This window comes from Vanessa tameamea, chromosome 4 (genome assembly GCF_037043105.1).
Source record: "Vanessa tameamea isolate UH-Manoa-2023 chromosome 4, ilVanTame1 primary haplotype, whole genome shotgun sequence".
In the NCBI taxonomy this organism is placed as follows: domain Eukaryota; kingdom Metazoa; phylum Arthropoda; class Insecta; order Lepidoptera; family Nymphalidae; genus Vanessa; species Vanessa tameamea.
The window spans coordinates 3,846,955-3,865,022 of NC_087312.1; the positions used below are offsets into that span (position 1 = coordinate 3,846,955).

The window sequence follows — 18,068 nt, forward strand, 5'->3', positions numbered from 1 at the left end:
GCTAGCAGCATTTCTTAATTGAATCGCAAATCCGATCCTAAGCATAAATATTCTCTGTATTATCCGTATAGATATTAACGTATCTAAATAATGCCTCAATGAGTAAAATCTTAAAACCTTTTTAAAGTGACAATAAAAAATTACATTAATTCAAATTTGACATTCTATAATTATAAGTCACCATTCCGTCCTGATTACTGATGACAATTAATAATACATATTTTATATATTTCTTATTTACATTTTACCGTACGTAATAAGGTTGCAAAATATTTTTGAATACAATGTTATTATGCGTAAAATGATAACTGATAACTACAAAACGTAAAAACTAGAAACGCCTATATGTTTAAACAAATAATATTTACTTACTGTGAACAAAGTTTTCGGCAATGTCATTTATAACTAAAAGAGAACGCGTATTTAATGAATATGATCTATTCGACCTTCCGGCACGAAATGAAGGTAAACTGAAGGCCTACTCATCATGCACGGACGCGAGAGCCTGGTCTCACTTTTGTTCAGACAAAACAGAACACTTAGTCGAGATCATTAAAAGGAATAATGAAACGCATCGACCCAAATATATACCGACCGACGTGATTGTCAATACTCTAATGACATCCAAGAATGCAGAGATCGCTCGATTGAAACGCAAGATAGGAGAATTTGAACAAATGTTGGCCGCTTACGATGGCTTGGATCTAACGTGTGAACAAAAATGTGATATAGCTAATGCTGTGAGTAAAATAATAATCATATACATTATATATCTTAAAATGATTTTTAAAGAGTAATCGGATAAATAAGAGTAGAGTTACCTTAAAGGAGAGAGACCTAACATCGTTTCAATCTTGAAATTTAATCATATATTCAATACAAGCTTTTCCAAAAGCTTCAACTGCGTTAAATTTGGAATATGTGATACACATACAAGTCGAGATGGCCCAGTGGTTAAAACGCGTGCATCTTAACCGATGATTTCGGGTTCAAACCCAGGCAGGCACCACTGAATTTTCATGTGCTTAATTTGTGTTTATAATTCATCTCGTGCTCGGCGGTGAAGGAAAACATCGTGAGGAAACCTGCATGTGTCTAATTTCAACGAAATTCTGCCACATGTGTATTCCACCAACCCGCATTGGAGCAGCGTGGTGGAATATGCTCCATACCTTCTCCTGAACGGGAGAGGAGGCCTTAGCCCAGCAGTGGGAAATTTACAGGCTGATTATGTTTATGTTATGATACACATATATTTTTCATAAAGTTTGCATTGTTGGTTAATTGTTATTGGTTAAAATTTATGATTGCTTCACTTCTTCAATAATGAACACTATCGAATATAAAATTAATTATATAAATCAAACTATTTAATCATATACACTCGAGTTTTTTTTATTCTTGATCTAATTATATTTATACAATAAAGGAATCTCAGAAAAACTACTAAATGCCGAAGTGTTTGATTAAATACCTAATTCATTTTATGTTTTCAGCATGCAGCTATTAAGGCAGCCAATAAGGAACTGGATGAAATGGTGAGAAAAACTGTTATCATACCTATAATGGATATTTTGATCTGGATATTGTGAGTACTAATAATTTTGTTATATTATTACAGTGCCTTGATTTGGATCTTTCTGGTTTCACAGAGGTAAAATATATACCAAACAATTATATTATACCAGATATTTATAAATATAAATGTATTTTTTAGTACTTGTATTATATGTATTTTTTTTATTTTCAGGGAATTGACTCAGAAGCATTTGAGGTATTTTTTAATAAAATTACATCATTTTTGTTCACTATAATATATGACTTAAATTATTAATTCTTTCAGACTGGCAAATCAAGAGGGGACGAGGTATATTTTTCGTTTTTAAATTGTTTAATTATATATAATGATTAGGCTATTAAAAAAACATATATATTTGTTACAGCCCAGTCGATACACCGCCGAGGTTAGTAAATTGAATAGTATATAAGTAACAGTCTGTTGATGTCCCAGTGCTGGTCAATGCGAGTTGGTGGAAACGCTGGGGGTAGATTTTCATCAGACAGCAAGTCTGCAGTCTGTATAGTAATATGTGTCTTCTCTATGTTTTCACCAAGGCAAAACATATAATGTTTTGCAGTTTCGATGACATCCCTGCCCCGACAGACAAAATTGAAAAAGAATTGCATTTGTTTTGGTAACTCGCAAATAGATATTTTAACTTAAAATATGCCATAAATTTGACAGATACTTCAGTGGTATTTATATGTATAAATTAAGCACATTAAAATTCATGGTGCTCTAATTCGAACACGAGCAGGTTAAATTTTGAATCCACTTTTACGATTAAGATTTTGGTGTCTAGTCTCATGGCCATTTCGGCTATATGAGGCAAAATATACAATTTTTCAACTATGCCGTATTAAAGCTACATGATACGTTCTCTTTATGCTTATGGGAAAATAATTCTCCTGAAATTGGTCGAAGATTCCTCGATAAATAACTATCATATATCAAAAACATTAAACGTTAGATTTAATAGTAATATGTTATTTTAATTCACAATAAGTGTTATATTTACAGACTGGTAAATCACGAGGTTATGAGGTAAGCTTACATAAAGTAAAGACAAAAATAAATTATTTAAAAAAAAACGTTTCTATTATAATTTTTTTTTAAATTAAGTTTTTATTAAAATATTTGATTTTAATAATAAATATTTTTAGTGGACTATGGGGAAAGTATCAACACCGAGAATGGACACGAAAGGCAACCAAATTGAAATATCTAAATTGGATGAAAGTACATGTAAGGCAGATTTTTTCTGCATATTAATGAATTATTTATTTAATTATCTTGTATCTAATATTTATTGTTGTGTAACATCTTTTCTCTCACTTTCCTACAATCTGTGGAAGTATTATCGTGAAAAGAGACGGAAGTGTGTAACAGAAAGCCGGGGAAGCCCGCGTTATTTGATATGACCAATGAGTGCGCTGTGCAAAAGTTGGCTGTCAGATGGTACCAACTTATTATCCGAGAGGCTATATCGTTAATATTATTTATTACCAGCGTAAGATGGAAGATATTACACATCCTATGCGACTACTGTAAGGCTCGTTTCCCGACCTTCTTTTTCTTAATACTGATGGTTTTAAATAGTGTAGATATATAAATAAGACTCACCAAGCTCTTTATTTAAAATATCAATTTCATATTATTAGCTGCTCATGACAACAGAATTGATGAATTACAAGAAACTATCATCTGCAAAGATGCCAAATTAAATGCCATGCAAAATACTATTGCGGTGAGTTTTTAATTTTATTAGAAATTACGAAATAGAAATAAGGTAAATTGATGCCAATTTTCTTGTGTAACAGGTTTTGGAAAATGATGTTTGTGAACCATATTGCATTTACGCACATATTTATACAGCACTAGAAAAAATATTCGGAACGTTATGCCAAAATGATAAATATAAACAATATTTGGATTTATTGGTGAGTTATTAATTAAGCATATACATATTTATATTATTACTAATATTTTACAACATGTAAATGTAGCAACATTTACATGTTGTAAATTATTTAAAATATATATACTATGGATTTTTTTATTCTCTTTCAGACTCATGGGAAAGACATCAGAGGCATAAATATTCAGGGGAAAATTATATTTAAAATTAAAGTTTTAGAAAAATTCAGCCTTGCTCTAATTGCTCCTTGCGCACAGGATTCTAGTTCAGTAAAAAATGATTGCTCATGTTACCGAGCTGAAATAGTAACACGTGTTGAAACTGCTTTTGCATTAACGTCTGCTGAGAGCAAAATACCTAGTTTAGATACTAAACGAGCCCATCTTGTTGCTGACATCATGCAGAATGAAGATATGAAAGAGATACTCAGCAAAGACAGTTTATCTCAAAAAATTGAAGACGATCAATTAGATGAATGTTTTGTGGTTGAAGACGACGGTATTAATGCAAAAAATCTTAAGCGTTTGAAAAATTTACAACTGAATTATGATGACTTATTGAATTGTTATGATAATCTGAAACACGAGAGAGATAGCCTTGTTGTACGTTGTCAAAAATTCTTTGAATTAGAAAGTGAGTTTGAATGCTTACAAAATAAAGTTAGGGAATATAATGAGCTATGGAAAGACAGAGAATATTATCGCAAGCGTTCGGAAGATCTCGATGCATTAAAAGAACATTATTATGTACTTTCTGAAGAGACAGCGAATATTGAAACAAAATTAAAGGCTGAGAAGGAAATTAACAAAAATAAATCTGCGACCATTGATGAACTAAGAAACGAAAATATCAAGCTTGAAAACAAAATAAGTGAAATTTGTTTGTCTTATGAAAAACAAAGAAATGTTTTAATTTGTAAATTGAAAGAATGTGAGTGTAAAATGATGTGCCAGGATCAACAAATAAAAAGCCTCACGAATCAAATTGATAGTATTTTAAATGGAGATAGCAACAATGTTAGAAACTGATAAAAAATATTATTGTTTTTATACCTTTAATTTTGTTTAGATATTTATTTTGTATTATTAGATTCTTCAAAATGAAGATAATACACAATCTATGGAACTAATGGATGAAATAAAATCACAAAAGGAACAAATAATAAATCTAAAGGATGCGTTGTGTTGTAGTGAAGAGGAGAAACAATATTTTCAAGAGGAGTTTGAAAAAAAACTGGATGTCATCAATGAGTTGAAGCTAGAAATAGAGGCTTGGAAAAGTAATACATTAATAATTTAAAATGTTATTACATTATTAAATATTATATTATAATTATCATATCAAATATACTTAGTTTATAACACTGATGCAATTCAGCTTTTGTATTATTTATGAACATTACTTAATATATTATCAACTATTTTTTTATTATTTTAAGGTAAATATGAAAATACTAATCAATATTTAGATAACTATTTAGAGAAATACCAAATACAAATACATGAGTTACAAGATAGTAATAATAGTGCCGTGGAAAATTTAAACGATATCATAAATAGTAAATCTCAAGAAATAAATTTTTTAACTGACGAACTTGATCGTAAAAATTTTGAAAACGAGAATCTCGTAAAACAAGTAAAAAGTATCTACGACGATTTTGAAAATAAAGTGACATTACTTGAAAGTGAAAAGAAAATTGCAATAAGCTCAATCCATTCCGCAAAAAAAGAAAGCTTAGAAATCCTTCAAAATGTCAAAAATTACGAAAACACCAACATTGAGGAAAGTAATGAAAGTATAGAAATCAAATATCAAACAGACAACGATAGTCCGAAAAGATTAATCGATCAAAGTTTGAATAGTGATAACGTGTATTTCTTAAAAGAAATTCAGTTACTGCGTGAAATAAACCTAGAAAGTGTTCATTTTTTACAAAATGAAAATGAACAGCTTAAAAGATCTTTCGAAGAAGTCAATCACGAAACAGAAAAATTAAAAAACGCCCTTCTGAAACAAGAAGATTACGTACAAAAATTTAATAAATTAAAAGAAAGTCACGAAAATCTTTTAAATGAAAAAGCAAGGCTACAAGAGGATTTAAATAACAAAACCTTTGAGCTCGATAACGTGCTATATGCTTTTCAATTAACAAAAAAAGAAAGTGAATCTATGTTAGACCAGTTAAATAAGTCTGAATATTTCCAGGAAGAATACGTAAAGTTAAATGAAGCTTATCAAAAATTAATAACCGAAAGAAATAAATTACAAAACAAAATGTCACAAATAGAAAACGAATTAGAAGGTTCACTTAATGCTTATAAAATTATGAGAGAAGAAAACGAAGTGTTACAATTAAATTTGAAAGATAAAATAAATATAGAGGAATCATTTTCAAATCTAAAAGAAAATTATAAAAAATTAAAAGACACAAACAATGATTTACAAAGAGACTTTAACGACAAAACTGCCGAAATTATTGACTTATATAACACATTGGAAAACAAAAATAAGGAAAATGAGCACTTAAATGAAAAAATTAAAAATTTGGAGGTTCAAGATCGACAAGCATCTTCTAGTATACATTCTTTAAAAACTAAAAATTCAAATATGAAATTAAAATTAAACACGCTAACAAATGAGTATGGATACTTAGAAAAAAACTTTAAAGAACTGACCGAATCTCACGAAAAACTGAAAATAGAAAGAGAAATTTTAGAAAAGGAATTACAAAAGCAACTAGAAATTTTGAATAAATTGCAACAAGAAAATCTCAGTTTAAATAATGAAAGCAAAAGTCTTTTAATCCATAACGAAGGCTTAGAAAAGGCTTTGATAAAAGCCCGTGTTGAGGTTAACAAATTGTATTTGATATTAGGTTAATTATGAGATCGGTAATGATAACTTGATGTACCCTGTTTTAGAATTCAACTAAATCTGAATCTCTACACGTCTGCTATCAGGATATAAAAAAAGAAATAGATAGTCTTCGAGACGAAAAAATATCTTATCATAAAAAGATAACAGACTTACTTGATAAATTAGAGGAATCGGTAAAAAATCTCAAATTAATTTATTATTATTAGATATTACAAATAAGTAAACTCTTTATTAATACTATATTAATACTTTTAGGAATTTCTTACAAGTGATCTTTCAGAACAGATTATTAATAAAGACAAGAAAATATATACTTTAGAAAACCATATCAACGATTTAGAAGATGAAATAAGAAAACTCCAATACAATTTGGATGAAGTAATTGAATCTGGAGAGCAAATAAGGCAGCTTAGCTACGAAAGAATTAATCAATCTTTTAAGACGATAGAGGCCCATCGTAATACCTATATATTTTTATTAAATTATATTTATAGAAAATATTTACTTCACTAAGTACTGCATGTACTGTTATCGGTGGATAAATGTCTTGATCTCAGATTTATCATCTATTTTACGAAATTAACTTAATGTAATAATTTTATAATTTTACTAAATTTTATTTGTTACAGATTCAAAGGCAACACATAATATGAAAATGGAACTGGCAAAACAACAAAATGAAAATAGAAGCCAACTAAATTCTTCAAAACTAACTATGGACGACTCATTAGAAGATGAAAATAAGAACCTTATACAAATAAAAGATCTCAGAGAAGAAAGACTAGAAATTATTTCCAAAATAAAGGAATTAGAGCTAAGATATCTTGGAGATACTAACTTATCCAAGATTAACAGCACAGTCAAAGATATTATTGTATCATTGGACCGAATAAATAAGTATATTAGTGAAAAAAATTCTTCCTTAGAGAAAACTTTATCAAATGTACAAGCTTCATATCAATTACTTAAATCCAAAGCCCATGAAGCTAAAATCATTGCAGAAAAGGAAAGACAAAATATAATTAATGAAAAAGAAGAAATACACAGGGGAAGAAAAAAACTCGAAGAACATTTAGAGAACCTCAAAAATGAGAAAATTGAGTATGAAAAGGTTATAAATGATTTAGAAGGTGAAATTATGAATCATAAGTTAATTTTTGATAGAGTTACACAATTAAATGAAAGTGATATTATGAAATTAAGAGAAGAAAATATATCCCTTCAAGATCAGTACGATAATTCTCTAAACGTTATCAGGGGATTACAAGAAAAACTTGATACAGAAATTAAAGACAAAAATAACTGCCTAGAACACATCGAAAAGGCAAAATCTGCCATAGAAGAAAAAAGTAACGAAATTTCTAAGCTTAAAAAGTATTTTGAAGAAATAAAAAATAAACCAACCACAAATTTTACAACTCAGACAGATGTACTTTCAATTAGTAAAGATGATTACTCTCAAACTGAAACCCAAGCCAGCTTAAACGAATATAAAAATGAAAGTAATTATAATATTTTAACAGCGTCTATAGAGAATGCATCCGATTTACTAAAATTTAATAAAGAAAAAGGAAATTTAAATCTTACTGATTTTTTTAAAACTGAAGACGGAAAGCTTACTGTTGATAGCGTAAAATATATCTATATGAACTACAAAATAAAAAACCTTAGTCTTGGCAGGCTTGAACAATATTCTATAACGGATTTACATAATTATGAAATTTTGAATGATAATGAACGCAAGATATTAGATAACGCTGGTTATGTAAAATCCCCTGTGTTCAATAATTTAAACTCATCGGTTAACAATAATAGTGTTATTGACATTTGCAGTACACAAATACTAACTAATACAACTAAAAATACTGGTGATACTGATAATTTTACAAGCAAAGACCAAACTGAAAGTTTAAAATCATGTAGCATTGATAAAAAACACAAAAACTTTGAAAATGATTTTGATAGCAATAATAGCTTTAAAGAAAATATTGTATTTGATGATTCACCTACATCAACAGATAAAAATATGTTTTTAATTTATAAAGAAAGCCAAAGCATCTTCGATGATCAAGGTAACAATGACAACAAACCTTGGTCTCAAAACGGTTTGACAAATATGATAGTGGAAAGAGCAATTATTCATACAAATGAAGACCAACTTCAAACCAGACATAAAATCATAAAAGATATTAAGAAACAATCGGCTGATGGAGAAAAAGAAGACGATAGTATTAAACTGAAACTAAAAATTAAATTACCTAGAGTTTTTAAAGATCTCTCAACTACCAATGTATCAGATGCAGATACAAAGTCTTTAGATTCTTATAATAGAGCAACAAATGCTTCTTCTAGATGGGTAATATATTCAGATACCAAAATTAATAGTAATAGCTCGAAAAACGCAGATGAATCTAATATTACTTCTACAATTTTGAATGTAAGTGATGATCAAGTTATTAATCAGCATAAGAAAATTTCTAAAAATAATGTCCATTTGAAAAAAGATTTGCAGAAATCGCAAACTAAAAGCTTTAAAAAAAAACTAACAAACAGACCTAATGATGTCGACACTACAGAGACTCAAAAAGAAGAAATACAATCAACTGTCCAATCAATTTATAATAGTAATTCAAATCCTAATTTATCTCGTATTAACGCTAATACTTCTGTTATAAAAGAAATTTTTCGTAATGACACAAAAGAACCGAAACTTTATGAAAATAATTATGGACTCAACTACGTTCTGGAGTTTGTAAGAAATGATATCGACTTTAATAATAATCTTAATTTTGATAATGTTAAACCATTGCGGAAAAGTTATAGCGAAAAAAATGTGTTTGTTAAAAGTGGATCATCTCAATCTGAAAAATCTAGTTTATTAAAAACCACGTCTGATGAATCTGTATCGGCAAAATCAAAAATCAAGCCCACATACAAAGTCACCGATCGTGGCATATTAGTAAAATTAGATGTAGCTGAAGTAGATTATCAAAATAAAATAGAGCAACTTACTGATACCCTAAAAGCTTTAGAAAAATATTACAATAAGAAATTAGATGCTGTTAAAACTCAATACGAAAATAACATCAAGCATATTATAAGTGAACACAATCAAGGAGTTGAAAATATTCAATATCTTCACGAAGAAGCAGTACATGAAATAATAAATAAACATGGAAATGAAATAGAAAACCTTAGATCTATGAGTATAGAAGCTATGCGTAAAGCAGAAAAACTTGGTAATGAAAACCGTTGTTTGAAATCAAAACTTAATAATAATTTGATTTTGGATGAGGTAATCAAAATATATACGTAAATGTAAAAAAAAAATCTTTATCAACGAAATGAGACTAATTTAATAATTATTGTAGATTCCAGTCAAAATTCTAACGCCAGAATTGAAAAAGAAAAAAGGCAGATCTCGAACAGAAAATAAAACGTTAACAAAAACAATCGTAGACGCTTTTAATGTAAAACCAAAAAAGAGATCACACGGACCCTGTACTTGTTCGCTTGACATAAATATTTCTGACACGATACGTAACATATTCGAACAAGTTGATGTTGATCAACGGAAAATGGCTGAGATGGCATATTTAAAATATATTGCTAACAAAATATTAAACGATACTGTTGAAGTAAGCAAAGTAACTTTTTTCATATTGCTATATCGTGTTTCAAATTAATATATCTTATATGGATTCCTGACTGAGTTAATCTTAACAAATTAGAGATTAACAATTTTATTGACATCATCATAATTTATAGCACCTAGATGTAAATTCCAGGTTTTGGACGCTCAGGAGCTATCTTTTTTGCATTTGAAAGTATGTCGGACATGGAAAGAAAGACTAAGTAAGGAGGAAACTCTTCAGAAAAGAATTTACTCTTTAAAGAGCGAATTAAGGAATAAACAGCGACAAACACAGAAAAATAGTGAGTGATTATTTCGTGTAACGGAGTAACTATACTTACTGATTTTAATTAAAATAATCTAAGTATTTTACAAATTATATAACGCGTTGCCTATTTGAATAAATTGAATATGATATAAAAATTATAATGTAACCATTATATTTTTAGTAGATGATAGGAGGAAGTTTAATCACAAAAATTAAACATGATATATTTTGTGTATAGTGGCTGACCTAGATCGTAAAGTAGCAGAAGAATGGCGTCGCCTACAGGAAGTAAGGGAAGCGGTTTGCAGAAATACTCCAAACCCAACTCGTGATAATAGTCCAGAAACAACAAATAAAACGCCAGCTATTGCCGAGAAAGATGTGTACGTACAAGTGCTTTCACTAACACTAACTTTATAATTAAAATATTAGTAAGCGGTTAACCCTTCAGGTTAAAAAAAGTGTTATTAACGGCAACAGTTATTCAAAAATTAATAAAGTAACTCTGCCGTAAAGTAAAATAAAAAAGAAAAATTTAAAATTAACTTTTCATTAATAGGTATATTTGTTAAAATTATCTTTTGTAACACAAAGCAACAAATACAATATTAATGACATATTCAAATATTGTACGTAATTTAAGTGACCATGGTATACAGTAATGATTATATTTGTTTTTAAAGTATTGTTTTTTATAAAATGGCATTTAAATTAACTTATTATAGTAAACCAATAAAGAATAAACAAATATAGCCGCCTGGAGTAATTATCTTCTGTCGACATTTTGATATTATTTTTCTCAATTGAAGGCAACTATTAAACACAATCGTTTACGTTTTACTCTTGAATTACAATTCTGAATCGAATTATTGGTTTATAGTATATTAAAAATTCAACTGAAACGGTTCCTTAATTGCTGTCATTATTTCTAAACTTAAGAATGACTTGTAATTTATAAAGTGTAGAATCATATCTATTTACATTTTCGTGTAATAGTTGTCGCATAATAATAACATCATCAGTTATTTTCGTTAGTCCCATAACTCGTCTCGTTTAAAAAATAACAAACACACAGAGATTAAGCTGCCAATAATGATCAGTAGAGATATTCTTTAAAAAGAAAATCGCAATTCAGAAAATGAACTGATCTAGATGTATTGGACTTGTAATTTTTTATGAGTTTATTTAAGCTTAATGCTAATTATGAGTCTCGTAGACCGGTAGCAACGTCCCTCTGATAAATTAATTTTACCTTGTTTTTGTTGGTCGTGTCAATCTTTTATACTTATCTATTATTAATTTAACTTTGCTACGCCCGTGAAACTTTGATTAATTTTTGAATATAACGTAGATAAAAGTCACTTTTGAAGTCAATAGTAATGATTTGTCGACGAGTATATCGACAAGAGTGAAAAAAAAACAGTCAATTTAGGTGAATTACCCTTACCCTTAAAACATCCAGTTTTAACTAGAAAGATATAAAACCTTTCATTCTACAATACCATCTGATACAAATACTTCTTAGAGGATTGTTTGCATTAACTTTGACACAGTCGTAGTAAACTATTTAATTTAAAATATTCTCATACTGGCTTTGTTAAGAGCCACAAACGATCAGTGAGGAAAGTCAATTTTCTTTGACATATGTATATAATAAAATCTGTTTATGTATATATTATGTCTACAACAATTTTGTAACCCGTGTAAATATTAGTTCTCATTTACGTATCATAATTTTTTAAATAAATATTATTTGCATTTTTAAAGATATACTTGGTTACTAATTTTTTTCCTGTATAGTTAACTAGTTTCGAATATTCTAGCAAGGATAATAATGATGAATTTCATGACCCGAACCTAACCCCAAATGAAATTATAAATTAAGACATTCTGGAATAAGACTAATAAACTTTATTTACTTATCGGAACTTTAACTTTATTAGTTGTAACTGCAACGCCGTAAGCAAGAATGCTGTTGACGAAGGGCGTTCCGCTGGAGATCTAGAACTCAAACAAACATGCACTAGACCTAAGCGTGGCAAATTGGAGACACATAGAGTTAGTATGTTTTTATAATTTAACATATTTAACTAATGTTTTTTATATTCACTTTGATCCAAAAAAACATTATTATCGTTTGGCGTTCCTTAGTTCTCTACGATTTACCACCATTAAGAGACCCTTGCATGTATAAATAACATACCTTTATCACCTTAGAAATAAACTCTTAAGAATGTATTGTATGTATGCCCTGCCATTGCCCCGCCCCAATAGCCCTCCGGATCTCAAAATAGGTGTAGACCTATTTTGAGCACACTTCGCTATCAATTGAACTTACCATTAGAACCCTGAATTTTGACATTCGCTCATTCGCTCTATCCTAGGAGCAGCGCTGCAAGATTTACATTAGTGTTTATGATATATGATAGCTTATATGAGAACTAATCAATGGTTGGTATTTAATTAATATCTTTAGTTATATCAATATAATTTTGGTTTTAGGCAGTCCTCGCTAAGCTTGATATTGAGCAACGTCGAGAGAAGAAACTTTATAATGACGAGACACCGACACGTCTTAAACGTTCGCAAGATCGTCAAAATACTCGGACGGCCAAAAAATAGTTGACCAATTTGAAAATGGATTCAAATAAAATACCCAAAAATAATTCAATTATATACAAGAATGCTTCAATATTATCATGAAATTATTAAAACCAGTGCTAAAGTCGATGTCGGTGTTGTTTTTGTATTTATTTTTACAAATGTTTTATAATAATTTATATATTGTATATTAATTAAATTTTATGTGATGAAAAAAATAAAAAACGAAAATTAATGGTCTTTTAATATGTAACATTATTATAATTTGTAACTTAAATTTCATAATTCGACTTTTGTCATTTAAATTTACATATGATCAGCCATTATAGGCGGGATTCTGGAAGGTCGTAGCTGGTGATTCATATAAAGGATTTATAGATGTATCGAATCCTGCAGCAGCAGACTCATTTGCGAATTTATCATATTCCCTTTTATCGTGTAAGTCAACGAGAATTTTCCACGCAATTAGAGTTATCAGTCCAATCAATAATACCGCACCTATTACACTTCCAACAGCAACTATGAAAGAAACATCAAGTTTTTAATAAAGTAATGTAGCCTGAAAATGTTCCACTCCTAGGCTTAGCCCTCCTGTTTGAGTGTTGGAGAAAGTTTGTTGTTTTGGTATAACGAATATATTGTAATGTAAGCAGGGCAAGAGAAATAGAGCGGAGTATTGCAGTGAGGCGAGAGAGAAGGCATAAACGGTAAGGTAAGGTATAAGGTATTAACGGTCTCTAAAATATATTTACAATATTGTAATCTTAAAGACGCGGAAATAACAGGACATAAAAAAATATACTGACAGAAATAAAATAATTGATTATCAAGTTGTACTGTAATAGTACTAAAGTTTCAATACATAATAAAACAATTGTATATCGAAACTCCTCTTGGTGGAAATAATATATTCAAAATATTTTTGTTTAAATGGAATCTGAATTAATTTACTTACTCCACACATTAGCAATTGGTGGCTTCTCTAACTCATTCTGAATAATGAGATGTAACTTGCTGTTGGAAGACGTTGAATAATAATACTTAAATACAAAAATGTTTTCGTCTTCCAAGACTTTTCTACACCAGTACTTAGCCATGTACCAATCTGGTGAATTTATTTCTGTCTTGTTAACAAGAGTAACCTCAGTGTTTGTTTGATTAAATTTCAAATCACATTCTTTTTTATTTTCGTTGAAATTACAATATGCAAAATCTTCCAACTCCTTGCAACGTTTCATTGCTACTTCTTCACAATCATCACAAAATTGACCAGAACAAACTTTACATTCACATTTCCCACACGAACATTCACCATTACCCGAACATACCTGATAAACAATTTTAGATTTAATATCAATATGAAAATTGATATATTTTTTTTTTTTATTTACTTTACAACATCCACGGGCTCACAGTTGCCCGTGCCTTTTTTTACATTTTATTTTTATAAATTGTGGCGTTATTTTATATTTTTACTGAACATCAGCAGATCTTCGCTGGACTTCGACCTTGTCGTCTTCTTGGAAGACGTGGCCCACACTGACATTTTTTTTTTTTTTTTCTATTTAACATAATATATAAATAGTCCATAATAAATAATATATGATAATATATAATATATAATAATACTGTATATGGTGATTTTTTTTTTTTTTATTATTTTCTTTTTTTTTTTTTAATCCTAATTACTACAATCCAGCGGGCCCTGCTCCGTGCTCGATCAGAGAGAGCAATGCTAGGATGGTCTTTTCTGAAACACCCGCCGCTCGGCCGATGAATCTGCCGATAGCGTCGCTACCATCGTCCGTGATGAATGAAAATTGATAATAAGGAACTTAATTTTGCTATTGAAATTCAAATTATTTTAATTGAAATCTTAATCTTCTTATATTTTACTATATTGTGGGTTCAAACAAATAATGAAATTATATTCATGAAAGATTGTTTTTATAGACACAAAAAATAAGTCGTTTCGTTTTAGCACAATTATTTTGAATTAAAAAATTTTTTTACGTTACCTCTTTAGAATAGGGAGCTTTGCAACTTTCATTATTAATCGGACACCTGCAATCCTCACCGATCCAACTGGGAGAACATTGGCACTGTCCATATTTACATATACCATGATCAGCACAAAGTAAACCTTCGGGGCTGGGACATGCTGTGTCGTCATATTCGCAGTATGGACCCGAGAAACCCGATAAACATGGGTCACATTTCCCGCAGCTAAATCATTAAAAAGAGATTTAAATAAATACAAGTCATATTGTACAAGGCAATTTTGTAACAAGAAACTTAATTACCTGCAAGTACCACGTCCGCTACAGGGTAGAGTTTGATTATTCTTTTTACATTGATCTTCATCGTCTGTGGAAATTCCATTACATTGACAAGTAGATCCATACCTGAAATATCACAAGTAAAAAAACGAGTGGTGTCTTGGGACACTCGGTTGGAACGAAATTTCTTTCAATTAAATGACAGTGGCAAAATTGTTATTAAAAATCCTGTGTAAATTAAAATAATAAAAAAAAAGTTTAATTGAGATCATAGACAACCGTATACTAAAGAAAGATATGTAGAAAGAGAAACCTGGCGATGTCATGACGCTTTTAACTTTTACCTTAAGTGACGATTTCTGCCAGTTCACTCTATTATAAGCCACGTAACAGAACTCCGTTCCAAAAACTAGTAAAGCGCGAGTTGTTCGCCCTGCGATCACACACTGGTCAAGCCGCAAGTGGAAAGTTACTGGTATACCAGTAGTAAAATGTATAGCAAAGTTATAAAAATAAAGTAAAAAAGAAGAAATATTACCTATCACTGTCGCAATTGCAAATTCCACATTGATAAGTCCCAGCATTGTTACACATATCTGAATTCTCTATCCCACTTCCCGGTTTTTCACAGTCACATTGACAATATATATCAACTTCTATTTTCAATTTCTCATTTAGCATTCGGGGTCCAATTTCCACATTGTGCTTGTAATTATTTTTTGGTGGACACGATGTTATTGTTAGAGTACCAGTTAATTCAACTGATTGATTATGTTTGAGTTCACATTCATTATCTCTACTACAGTCTTGATCAAGTGTCAATTGCATAAAGGATGGAATCTTAAAATCTAGATAAACTTTCCTAATTAAACTCTAAAAATAAAAAAATAATGGTATAGATGGATGTTGTTTACACCTTTAAAGACGTATCACTTTGTATGTTACCCAAGTCAGATATTAATTTTAAGTGCTTAGTGATAAGATGATGGTGTAACTTTTCCAATAAATAAAATAAATAAATAAAATAAATAAATTAATTTGGATTAAAAATCAAACATAATTAGAATAACTTACCAGGTATTCTGTTTTAATAACATTTACAAGTGTAGAATCAACTTTCAATGGAACATATTTTGAACCTAATACTTTTGTCTCCAAAGTCTTGTAATGTTGTTCAACTTTTTTATCAGCAGAAAATATAATCATGATATTATTTTCTGCTGCTACTTTATTTATTTGACCAACAGATGGATAGTCTAATTCTAGTTCCATTTGGTACGTGTTATTAACCACATAACATTTCATGTCATGTGGTCGAACTGCTCCGACAAATTTTCCATCCCCTGCACTATGATACGTAGAATCTGTACTTAATACAATAATTCGTCGTGCATTATCTCTCCAACCCACTTCTTTTTTACAAACCATTGCTTGCATTAAACCGTCTAGGGTGGCTTCGGGATCATCGTAATTAGAACCATTCGGTTTTTCTTTTAAAGCTTCTGCGAATTCGTTCATGTTGTCAGTCAAAGACAAATGATTTTTAAATGAATATGAATTTTGTTGAGTGTCACTGAAATTAAGAGTTTTTAATGAATAGATCATCTCAGAATCTCAGTAAAAGTGTGTTAATTTTTACTTACTCAACATATGGTAAAGAGTTTTTCTCAACGAAACTTCCAACACCCAGACGTACGTTATTTGTAAGTTTAATTAGTTCGTTGTAGATATTAAATCCCTGATTTTTAAGTGTCTCCGCATGTTTTGTCATTGTATGAGAGTAATCCATCAAATAATACACATCTAACGGATAATCTTTTGCTGGTTTATATGACATTGAAATTTTCACTGGTATTCCGGGTCTCGCCTTAATATTCAAGTACTGTGGTCTGAATTGAATAACCGGTTCTCCTTTTTCTCCTGCATTAAAATCTTTATTTAGTGTTACATTATTTTCTGTTTCTGGATCATATATAGAGGTTCCTTTACACCAAAGTTTGCTTTCGTCTGCCTTAATTCTGGACTTGCATCTTGAACCTTCATGTTCTTTCTGAAATGTTTTTGGTATTGAACGGAATATTTAAAATTGATTTTATAAATCAACATTACAATAAACAAGTATATTTAAATTGATACTTTTTTTTTAAGTAAAACAAAACTTCCTTACAGCAGAGCACCAAACACAGCGATCAAACGCATAACCAATGCAAGAACCACATGTTTCAAAATCACTGCAGCCTGTTTCACAAAAAACTATACATATTTTCGTGCATAATAAAAATAACAAAAATTTTAAGCACATTATTATAGCTCATCGATGTGGGGCGTAGAGGATTGATTGATTCATGATGTATTAATATAGTCTGCGTAATGTTTATAAGGAAAATTAAGTGTCATTTTAAGAAGGTTTATCACTATAGGATATAATATAAATTAACATCAAAGGATTCAAATTAACATCGTTCAGTATAATTGTTTAATAGACCTCTCACACGTAGTTAGCCGAGATGGCCCAGTGGTTAGAACTCGTACATCTTAACCGATGATTGCGGGTTCAAACCCAGGCAAGAACCTGAATTTTCATGTACATACTTAATTTGTGTTTGTAATTCATCTCATGAAAATATCGTGAGAAAACCTGCATGTGTCTAATTTCAACTAAATTCTGCCACATGTGAATTCACCAATCCGCATTGGGGCAGCGTGGTGGAATATGCTCCTAACCTTCTCCTCAAAGGCGAAGAAGAAGAGAAGGAAGTCTAGACACAGCAGTGGGAAATTTACAGGTTGTACATGTATGTATGTACATATGTATGTATTATATACAAGTTATCCATCCCAGTCCATGTTATCACAGTTAGGCTTCCCGCTTGCCATTTTCATGCTGAAGCAATTTGCAAAAATATTTTCTTGGTCTTAATCGTGTACTT

At 29.9% G+C, this 18,068-nt stretch overlaps 2 protein-coding genes across 2 annotated transcripts; one reads left to right on the top strand and one right to left on the bottom strand.

Annotated features, from left to right (window-relative positions):
• The first annotated feature begins 223 nt into the window (after window positions 1-223).
• LOC113394439 (putative autophagy-related protein 11) lies at window positions 224-13,088 on the top strand. Its single transcript, XM_064220606.1, has 19 exons — window positions 224-740; window positions 1,497-1,538; window positions 1,622-1,654; window positions 1,751-1,774; window positions 2,582-2,653; window positions 2,725-2,806; window positions 3,223-3,308; window positions 3,382-3,501; window positions 3,632-4,495; window positions 4,569-4,758; window positions 4,918-6,329; window positions 6,401-6,529; window positions 6,612-6,813; window positions 6,986-9,651; window positions 9,728-9,994; window positions 10,145-10,292; window positions 10,497-10,641; window positions 12,202-12,316; window positions 12,761-13,088. The coding sequence occupies exons 1-19, from the start codon at window positions 393-395 to the stop codon at window positions 12,878-12,880; spliced, it is 7,065 nt and encodes a 2,354-aa protein (XP_064076676.1). The 5' UTR covers window positions 224-392; the 3' UTR covers window positions 12,881-13,088.
• A 2-nt stretch (window positions 13,089-13,090) lies between these two features.
• Window positions 13,091-17,492, bottom strand: LOC113394473 (integrin beta pat-3-like). The gene is made up of 8 exons (XM_026631791.2): window positions 17,306-17,492; window positions 16,782-17,188; window positions 16,213-16,711; window positions 15,677-16,011; window positions 15,163-15,264; window positions 14,878-15,085; window positions 13,815-14,187; window positions 13,091-13,378 (listed from the first exon to the last, which is right to left on the bottom strand). The coding sequence occupies exons 1-8, from the start codon at window positions 17,438-17,440 to the stop codon at window positions 13,176-13,178; spliced, it is 2,262 nt and encodes a 753-aa protein (XP_026487576.2). The 5' UTR covers window positions 17,441-17,492; the 3' UTR covers window positions 13,091-13,175.
• Window positions 17,493-18,068: the final 576 nt, after the last annotated feature.

Coding starts and splice junctions, on each gene's coding strand:
- LOC113394439 (XM_064220606.1), top strand. CDS start 393: ATGTCATTTATAACTAAAAGAGAACGCGTATTTAATGAATATGATCTA. Junction 2,654..2,724: donor TAAATTATTTAAAAAAAAAC/GTTTCTATTATA, acceptor AAATATTTTTAG/TGGACTATGGGGAAAGTATC. Junction 3,502..3,631: donor AACAATATTTGGATTTATTG/GTGAGTTATTAA, acceptor ATTCTCTTTCAG/ACTCATGGGAAAGACATCAG.
- LOC113394473 (XM_026631791.2), bottom strand. CDS start 17,440: ATGTGCTTAAAATTTTTGTTATTTTTATTATGCACGAAAATATGTATA. Junction 15,086..15,162: donor AGCGGACGTGGTACTTGCAG/GTAATTAAGTTT, acceptor TTAATGATTTAG/CTGCGGGAAATGTGACCCAT. Junction 14,188..14,877: donor AAGCTCCCTATTCTAAAGAG/GTAACGTAAAAA, acceptor ATTGTTTATCAG/GTATGTTCGGGTAATGGTGA.